This window comes from Engystomops pustulosus, chromosome 1 (assembly GCF_040894005.1).
Source record: "Engystomops pustulosus chromosome 1, aEngPut4.maternal, whole genome shotgun sequence".
Classification (NCBI taxonomy): domain Eukaryota; kingdom Metazoa; phylum Chordata; class Amphibia; order Anura; family Leptodactylidae; genus Engystomops; species Engystomops pustulosus.
In genome coordinates, this window is record NC_092411.1 from 21,008,956 (window position 1) to 21,018,089 (window position 9,134).

The 9,134-nt window shown below is 49.3% G+C and overlaps 1 protein-coding gene across 4 annotated transcripts; it reads right to left on the reverse strand.

The window, feature by feature from the left end:
* Nucleotides 1-4,509: 4,509 nt before the first annotated feature.
* Nucleotides 4,510-7,944, reverse strand: LOC140117937 (uncharacterized). Of its 4 annotated transcripts, XM_072135209.1 has the most exons (9): nt 7,353-7,942; nt 6,475-6,676; nt 6,074-6,372; nt 5,908-5,946; nt 5,669-5,713; nt 5,463-5,540; nt 5,070-5,126; nt 4,776-4,814; nt 4,510-4,640 (listed from the first exon to the last, which is right to left on the reverse strand). In XM_072135209.1, the coding sequence occupies exons 2-9, from the start codon at nt 6,673-6,675 to the stop codon at nt 4,595-4,597; spliced, it is 804 nt and encodes a 267-aa protein (XP_071991310.1). In that variant the 5' UTR covers nt 6,676; nt 7,353-7,942; the 3' UTR covers nt 4,510-4,594. The 4 variants fall into 4 exon arrangements, with proteins under 4 accessions (XP_071991310.1, XP_071991293.1, XP_071991302.1 ...); XM_072135192.1 differs by having other exon boundaries at nt 4,776-4,811; nt 6,074-6,676; nt 7,353-7,944; XM_072135201.1 differs by having other exon boundaries at nt 4,776-4,805; nt 6,074-6,676; nt 7,353-7,943.
* Between the last annotated feature and the right edge of the window lie 1,190 nt (nt 7,945-9,134).

Sequence of the window (9,134 nt, forward strand, 5' to 3'; positions counted from 1 at the left end):
CTCTCCAGGGATGAGAGTGGAAAGATTTTGCTTGTACCGTGGGTCCAGGAGAGTAAATACCCAGTAATCGGTGCTGGAATAAATTCTTTGAACGCGAGGGTCACGGGATAGGCAGCCTAGCATGAAATCTGCCATATGCGCCAGAGTACCAACGCGCAAGAATTCACTCCCCTCACTGGCCTGACTCTCCATTTCCTCCTCCTCCAACTCCTCCAACTCCTCTTCTTCTGCCCATACACGCTGAACAGTGAAGGACTGAACAATGGTCCCCTCTTGTGTCTCGCCAACATTCTCCTCCTCTTCCTCCTCATCCTCCTCCACCTCCACCTCCTCCGATATGCGCTGAGAAACAGACCTGAGGGTGCTTTGGCTATCAACAAGGGAATCTTCTTCCCCCGTCTCTTCTGACGAGCGCAAAGCTTCCGACTTCATGCTGATCAGAGAGTTTTTCAACAGGCCAAGCAGCGGGATGGTGAGGCTGATGATGGCGGCATCGCCACTGACCATCTGTGTTGACTCCTCGAAGTTACTCAGCACCTGACAGATATCAGACATCCACGTCCACTCCTCATTGTAGACTTGAGGAAGCTGACTGACCTGACTACCAGTTCTGGTGGAAGTTGACATCTGGCAGTCTACAATCGCTCTGCGCTGCTGGTAAACTCTGGATAACATGGTTAATGTTGAATTCCACCTCGTGGGCACGTCACACAACAGTCGGTGAGCGGGCAGATGGAGGCGGCGCTGCGCTGCCCTGAGAGTGGCAGCATCTGTGCTGGACTTCCTGAAATGCGCACAGATGCGGCGCACCTTCGTGAGCAAATCAGACAGATTGGGGTATGTCTTGAGGAAACGCTGAACTATCAGATTTAACACATGGGCCAGGCATGGCACATGTGTCAGTCTGCCGAGTTGCAGAGCCGCCACCAGGTTACGGCCGTTGTCACACACAACCATGCCTGGCTTCAGGTTCAGCGGTGCCAGCCACAGATCAGTCTGCGCCGTGATGCCCTGTAATAGTTCTTGGGCGGTGTGCCTTTTATCACCTAGGCTCAGCAGTTTGAGCACCGCCTGCTGTCGCTTAGCGACGGCACTGCTGCTGTGCCTAGAGCTAGCGACTGATGGCGCCATGCCCACGGATGGTAGTTCGGAGGAGGAGGTGGAGGAGGGTTGGGAGGAGGAGGAGGCATAGTAGGCCTGAAAGACCTGGACCGAGGTAGGCCCCGCAATCCTCGGCGTCGGCAGTATATGACCAGCCGCAGGGTCAGACTCGGTCCCAGCCTCCACCAAGTTAACCCAATGTGCCGTCAGCGATATATAGTGGCCCTGCCCAGCAGCACTCGTCCACGTGTCCGTGGCCAGGTGGACCTTGTCAGAAACGGCGTTGGTCAGGGCACGGATGATGTTGTCTGACACGTGCTGGTGCAGGGCTGGGACGGCACATTGGGAAAAGTAGTGGCGGCTGGGGACCGAATACCGAGGGGCGGCCGCCGCCATGAGGTTGCGAAAGCCCTCGGTCTCTACTAGCCTATAGGGCAGCATCTCCAGGCTAAGCAATCTGGAGGTGTGGACATTAAGGGCTTGGGCGTTCGGGTGGGTTGCACTATATTTACTTTTCCGCTCCAACGTCTGGGGTATGGAGAGCTGAACGCTGGTGGATGCTGTGGAGGATCGTGGAGGCGACGATGGGGTTTTTGTGCCAGGGTCCTGGGCAGGGGGCTGACTATCAGCTGACACAGGGGAAGGAGCAGTGGTGTGCACGGCCGGAGGTGAACGGGCTTGGTGCCACTGAGTGGGGTGTTTAGCATTCATATGCCTGCGCATACTGGTGGTAGTTAAGCTAGTAGTGTTGGAACCCCTGCTGATCCTGGTTTGGCAAAGGTTGCACACCACAGTCCGTCGGTCATCCGGTGTTTCCTTAAAGAACCTCCAAACTTCTGAAAATCTAGCCCTCGCCGCGGGAGCCCTCGCCACGGGAGCTTCACTACGTGACACATTTGGCGCTGATGCACCTGCTCTGGCCCTGCCTCTCCGTCTGGCCCCACCACTGCCTCTTCCAACCTGTTCTGGTCGAGGACTCTTCTCCGTCTCAGAAGCACTGTGTTCACCCGGCCTCTCAACCCAGCTTGGGTCTGTCACCTCATCATCCTCCGATCCCTCAGTCTGCTCCCCCCTCAGACTTCCTGCCCTGACAACAACTTCACCACTGTCTGACAACCGTGTCTCCTCATCGTCGGACACCTCTTTACACACTTCTTCCACTACGTCAAGAAGGTCATCATCACCCACAGACTGCGACTGGCGGAAAACCTGGGCATCGGAAAATTGCTCAGCAGCAACCGGACAAGTGGTTTGTGACTGTGGAAAGGGTCCAGAAAACAGTTCCTCAGAGTATGCCGGTTCAAATGGCAAATTTTGCTGGGAGGGGGCAGACTGGGGGGGAGGAGGCTGAGGTGCAGGAGCTGGAGGAGTGCCGATTTCGGTGACATGGGTGGACTGCGTGGAAGACTGACTGGTGGACAAATTGCTCGAAGCATTGTCGGCAATCCACGACATCACCTGTTCGCACTGTTCTGGCCTCAACAGTGCTCTACCACGAGTCCCAGTAACTTGAGACATGAACCTAGGGAGTGTAGCTCTGCGGCGTTCCCCTGCTCCCTCATCAGCAGGTGGTGTCTCACCCCGCCCAGGACCACGGCCTCTGACCCCTGCAGTAGTTGGACGCCCACGTCCCCGCCCTCGTCCTCTATCCCTAGCTTTCGGGTTAAACATTTTGAAAATGAAAGTTATAACTTTAATTTTTTTTTTACTTTTTTTTGTGTTTTTTGTGTTTTTTTTTTTTTGTGTTTTTTAGTTTTTAAAACCAAACGATGCTATCCTATTGCTATGGCTATTTTCTAGCCAAGTATGAAAGCACACTGCTATGCCAGATGAGATGACGCTGAGTTATTAAAAAAATAAACGTAAAATAAAAAGAAACTGGCAGACTGTGCCTAATTGAAATCCAACCCCTAATAAATTGTCCCACTTCGGCCTTTGCGATGGATATGTGCGTCACTAAGCGCTAAACACAGCGGTCGCAAGTCTCACTACAAATTCCTCACAATATGGTAGTAGATGCACTACAGCAAGGACAGCCACCAGCAGATCAACCAGAAATAAAATATATATAACGCTATTGTAGGCGTAAGTAAGCCGTTTGGATTCTCCTATGGCTATTTTCTAGCCAAGTATGAAAGCACACTGCTATGCCAGAAGAGATGACGCTGAGTTATGAAAAAATAAACGTAAAATAAAAAGAAACTGGCAGACTGTGCCTAATTGAAATCCAACCCCTAATAAATTGGCCCACTTTGGTGTTTGAGGTGGATATGTGTGTCACTAAGAGCTAAACACAACGGTAGCAAGTCCCCCTGCAAATTCCTCACAATATGGTACTAGCTGCAAATAAAAAAAAAAAAAAGTATAACGTTATTGTAGCCCTAAGAAGGGCTGTTGGGTTCTTGTAGAATCACTCCTGCCTAACACTATTCTAATAGAACACCCTAACGCTTTCCCTGACCAGCAGCAGCTCTCTCCCTTGCGGCATCCAGACAGAGAATGATCCGAGCAGCGCGGGCAGCGGCTAGTCTATCCCAGGGTCACCTGATCTGGCCAGCCAACCACTGCTATCTACGTGTAAGGGTACCACGTCATGCTGGGTGGAGTGCAGAGTCTCCTGGCTTGTGATTGGCTCTGTTTCTGGCCGCCAAAAAGCAAAACGGCGGGAGCTGCCATTTTCTCGAGCGGGCGAAATACTCGTCCGAGCAACAAGCAGTTACGAGTACGCTAATGCTCGAACGAGCATCAAGCTCGGACGAGTATGTTCACTCATCTCTACTTATACTTGTGTAAATAACTAAAAAACTCTTTCATGTAGTTTCATTATTTTATTCTTGATCAGTACTTGGGGTGGGGGCAGTTAGTCCTCCATGACAGTGGAGAAGATAAGGTGGTCCATGTCTGGTTGTTCCTTCAGGGCTTATGTGCCATCTTTTCCCTGGAAGAGGGTCCCTGGTAGGTGTTAAACTGAGACCATCCAGAGGGTGAGCAGAGGGTGGGCTTGTGTCCAACTCTTATATAGAGATTCTGGTGATGGTCTTTCCATTGAGCGGACAGGACAAGAAGAATCTGAAGAACCTGCAGGAGACAAGACAAGGAGATTATGGTGAAAATAGTGACTGGTGAGTCCGGATATGGAGACCCTCAACCATCCTCTCTACTCGGGCTTATAGGGGAGCAGTACAGAGGATTTGTCATGTATTCACCTTGAAGATCTCTGTTCTCCTCTTCTACTTCTTCTGTAGAAAGATAAAGAATAATTATCAGTAATATAACAGAATGTGATGGAGAAAGAGTAAAACTGTCCAGGTGCTGGAGGCAGAACATGTGCTGAGGAGAAGGAGGTCCGTGCACTTACTTTGTCTCTGATGCTGTATGGCACAAGGCAGAGTCGTGTAGATGATGAGATCTCTGCAGGTTTCCATGAATGCTGAGCGGGAGACAGAGCTGCTGATTTACTTCACTGTGCTGGAAACAGGAGAGAACGATCCCTCTACTCTTTGGGGTCAGCACCGCAGCACAAGAAGAACCTGAAGAACCTGCAGGAGACAAGACCACAGGGGATTGTGGTGACATTAGTGACTGGTGGGTCCTGATATGGAGACCCTCAACCATCCTCTCTACTCGGTCTAGGGGAAGGGTAAAGAGGATTTAGCATAGAGTCATGGACTTACCTTGCAATTCTCTGACTTCCTCTGCTGCTGCTTCTGCTGCTGCAGAAAAAGAAAGATGAAACATCCGTCATGTCACTGCACGGATACAGATAAGGGAGGAAGTGAGTGCCTAGAACAACTACCACCATCATCCCCCATTAACCATAAATGGCATAAAAGCACAATGCCACCACTAGGGGGAGCTCATTGCATCTACTATTGCTGTACTCTATTAGAGTAGTGATACACAACCCTATGCAGTGAGCGCCCCCTAGTGTCTTGTAGAGGTAGAGAGAAAATAAGCCGATTACTCACGTCTGCTTCCTGCTGCCTCGGCTGAAGCACTTTGGTGTCCACCACTGGCGTCTTGGCCTGATGGAAAAATAAAGTATAAAAAATAAGAATAAAGAATAATTGCCATGATCATCGTGGTGCAGTGGGGGCTCACGGGACGTGGCTGCCGACATTCCTGCCCCGTGCCTGCACACTTTATAAAAATCTGTGAACATTCACCGATGAATATTCTCAGGTTTGTACTCAAAGCTACTCCAGGTCTACCTGCCATAGTTGTGTCTGAAAACGCAGCGCACCAGCACATACATCTAAGCCTCATGATGCATCCACTGTGGCGGGGGTATGGGGGGCTTATCATCCGTGGTCCGGCGTATGATAAAATTGTAGACATTACAATGGTTTTGGGTCACTTACTGGGTAGACGGGTGGCTTGGCCCAGCAACGGCCTCCTCATCATCCTCCTCCTCTTCCTCCGGTTCATCCTCCTCCTCGCTGTAAGACAAAGAGCATAAATAAAGTATAAATCTAGTTCCATCCATCTGAATGGGGTAGTGGTCATGTGAAATGAAGTTTGTGACCCCCCCTGTTCTTCAGCAGTGTCGCCCGGGCTATAGACTTACATGGTATCCATTATATAAAACGGAGGTATCTTCAGTCTCCTCATCCTAAAATAGAAAACACATCACTGGTTACTGGTGATGCCAAAGCCACAAACCCCAAAACAACCTCATATAAGCCCCCTGTGCCCTCATATACCTCCTGTGCCCTCCAATATTATTTTATTAAACAAAAAAGGGACCTACAGAATGAGCCCCTTCTAATTGGAGTCCTAAACAGAATAGAAGTATCAGGTAATTACCGTGTCGGGGGTTCCGATTCCATCACTCGGCACCGCCACCTGTTTGGGGAATGTGATAAGATACATGAGATACACATATATACAGGTCAGGATATTCTCATTCATATTGTGATTGGGGCATGATGCGCCCTCTCATAATAAATGATGATATAGATCATATACTTACTCCCACATATCTTCATCCTCCTCCTCTTCCTCCTCCTCCATCTCTCTGATGTTCCTTCTCCTCTCCTCCATCTGCCATAACTGCTCCTCGTCCATCTCCCTGATGTTAAACTCCTCCACCGCCAACTCCTCCACCTCTCTGATGTTATCTCCCTGTGCCATCTGCCACAACTCCTCCTCATCCAACTCCCTGCTGTTAAATGCCTCCACCGCCGTCTCCTCCACCTCTCCGATGTAATCTCCCTGCCCCATCCTCCACAACTCCTCCTCCAACTCATCCAACTCCCTGTTGTTAAACACCTCCACCTCCATCTCCTCCACCTCTCCGATGTTCCTCCTCTCCGCCATCTGCCACAACTCCTCCTCCAACTCATCCAACTCCCTGCTGTTAAACGCCTCCACCTCCATCTCCTCCACCTCTCCGATGTTATCTCCATGCGCCATCTCCTCCACCTCTCCGATGTTATCTCCCTGCACCATCTCCTCCACCTCTCCGATGTTCCTCCTCTCCGCCATCTCCCACAACTCGTCCTCCAACTCATCCAACTCCCTGATGTTAAACTCCTCCACCAACGTCTCCTCCATCACCTCATCGTCCTCCATCCTATAAATAAATAAGACAGTCAGTTTTTCGTGGACATTAACAATGATCTCTACAGACAAAGAAATGAGATACCAATTATATGTGGACCAAAACCAGCATCAACACAACCTAAGCCCAGAAGCTACAACCTAGTAAGCTAATAATACGGCAGCTCCCAATATACGGCTGGCAGCCACTACTAGAGGGCACTGACTGTATATGGATTTACTTACATCTATGGAATCACTCAATGGTGGCTGTATACAGCAGGAAACAAACCAGGGCTAGATCCCCTCTCTCCAAGGGCCCCCTGGCAGTGACTTTCTCATCAGCCGCCTCTATAGTAGGTACACCCCCGCCTGCCTCATTTATCTCCTGGACTACATCTATAGGGCTCGTCCATAAGAGGTGATATCACACATTGGGGGGATTTAGTAACGTGTTGCAGGGTGTAACAGTGAAGACCTCGACAACACTGCTGTTAGGATAAATCCACTGTTACACCTGCTTTTAGCTCCTAATTTTTTTCGGCACTTGGACGAATTTAGACCAAACCCCGTTTTCCAAGAAGTTACACCCCTTTCACCAAACTAGTCAGGAAAGTGAACAAACCCATAATCTTTTGACGCCGGCGCAATAATAAATTCCCTCAATCCCCCCTCCCCCTCATGTACATGTATTGGAAAGATGGACTTACCGCAAAAATCACAACACAATCACCAACCAGCACCAACTGCAAAAGATGAAATGTAAAGAAGTGGCCATTACTCAAGAGAAGGAGCCATGATAGAAGAGAATTAAGGGTACAACCGGAGTTGAAGAAAGAGCGGACTTACCTCAAACACCTACAAAAACCCTCAGAGGTGTGAAAGTTCCGCCGCTCCTTATATACCCGTGTGATGTCATAACGTAGCAGGAGGAGCCAAAGGAACATTCTGTGACATCACAAGCAGCTCCAGCAGATTCCTGGGTCCTGATTGGGTGATTGATATGTGTGACCTATGTCATAATATGTGGGGGAGGAGCTAACAATCCCACAGCCAATCAAATCCCTTACAGATGAAATGTATACAATCTAATGTATCTAATCTATATACCGTGTCATTGTGGTGTTATCATTCTCTGGGTCTTGGGGGCTTTTAGTGTCACCTCTGTAGGACCCTCCTAATGAACATCATCAGTTTTTATTTTATATTGAACCCACTGAAACCCTTTTAGAAACCATAACCCCTCCAATACTGCCCCCTGTAGACCCACACTAAAATAAATCACAAAATTTTAAAGGGGTTGGCCAGAAATAGGCCTATGGTCTCATGGTCCCTGCAGCGGCCATCGCTGTCACCAAGTATAGGCCATCAATAGTGGCAATAGAAAGAGGATGGGAGATCAGCACTACTATAGTAACCATAGCAACGGCTACGGGGGCCAAGGTGGGACACACAATGTACAGGCAGCCATAGCCACATACAATGATGTTCATGTCCAAGAAAAGATTTATATAGTGATTTTATTAAAGAGGACCTGTCCCGAATTAATCGGCACTAGGAGTTGCTTACTAAAGTAAGCAGCTCCTAGTGCGCGATCAAATGTCCCAGTGTTAGAGTGATAGCGTTACCGGAAACCTCCGGTAACGCTATCAAACACTGCGGTGGGGTAGGATGTAATTGTCGGACAGCTCGCAAAGCTGTCCGACGTATTCATGAGGGGGCGGAGTTGGGGCGTGGCTAGGGGCGGTGACTGCCGCCTAGCGCGCGGCAGTCACTGCCGGCCTATGGAGTTAGCGGGGCGGTCCGGGGAAGAGGCAGCGCCTCGGACCGCCCCCTCATGAATACATCGGACAGCTTTGAAAGCTGTCCGATGATTACACTGTACCCCGCCGCAGTGTTTGATAGCGTTACCGGAGGTTTCCGGTAACGCTATCACTATAACACTGCGGCGTTTGATCAAGCACTAGGAGCTGCTTACTTTAGTAAGTGTGGCCATATGTAGATTATAACTTACAATGGGGACAGTGTGCAGGTACATTATCCCTCCTGATGAATGACACTACGTACATGGCGCTCTAAATAATTTCCTGTAATAACAGATTATTAATTATTTTACACATTATCACAGATCAGCATATAGCTGGGCGTATGCTGGGGTGTTCTTGAATAGAAACCAAGGCTGCCAAATACGCGTAAACTTTTCCATTGACTGGTTCACCTCTGCGCTGAGTTCTTCCATGCGGCAAATATTTGAAAGCTCATGAATCCATGCTGTAAAAGGGGGAGTATTAGTAGATCTCCAATGCCGAGGTATAACCGCTCGGGCAGCTGTAAGAAAGAAACGTAAGAGGCCCTTTTTCTGCGTTGTCAATGCACCACAAAGATATAGAGCAAGTGATGTCATCCCCCAAACCCAATGATTGGATGAGGCGTTTCCTATCAACTCCGATACTTCCAGTCCAGTCAGCCAGAACCCAAACATCCTCCTTTTC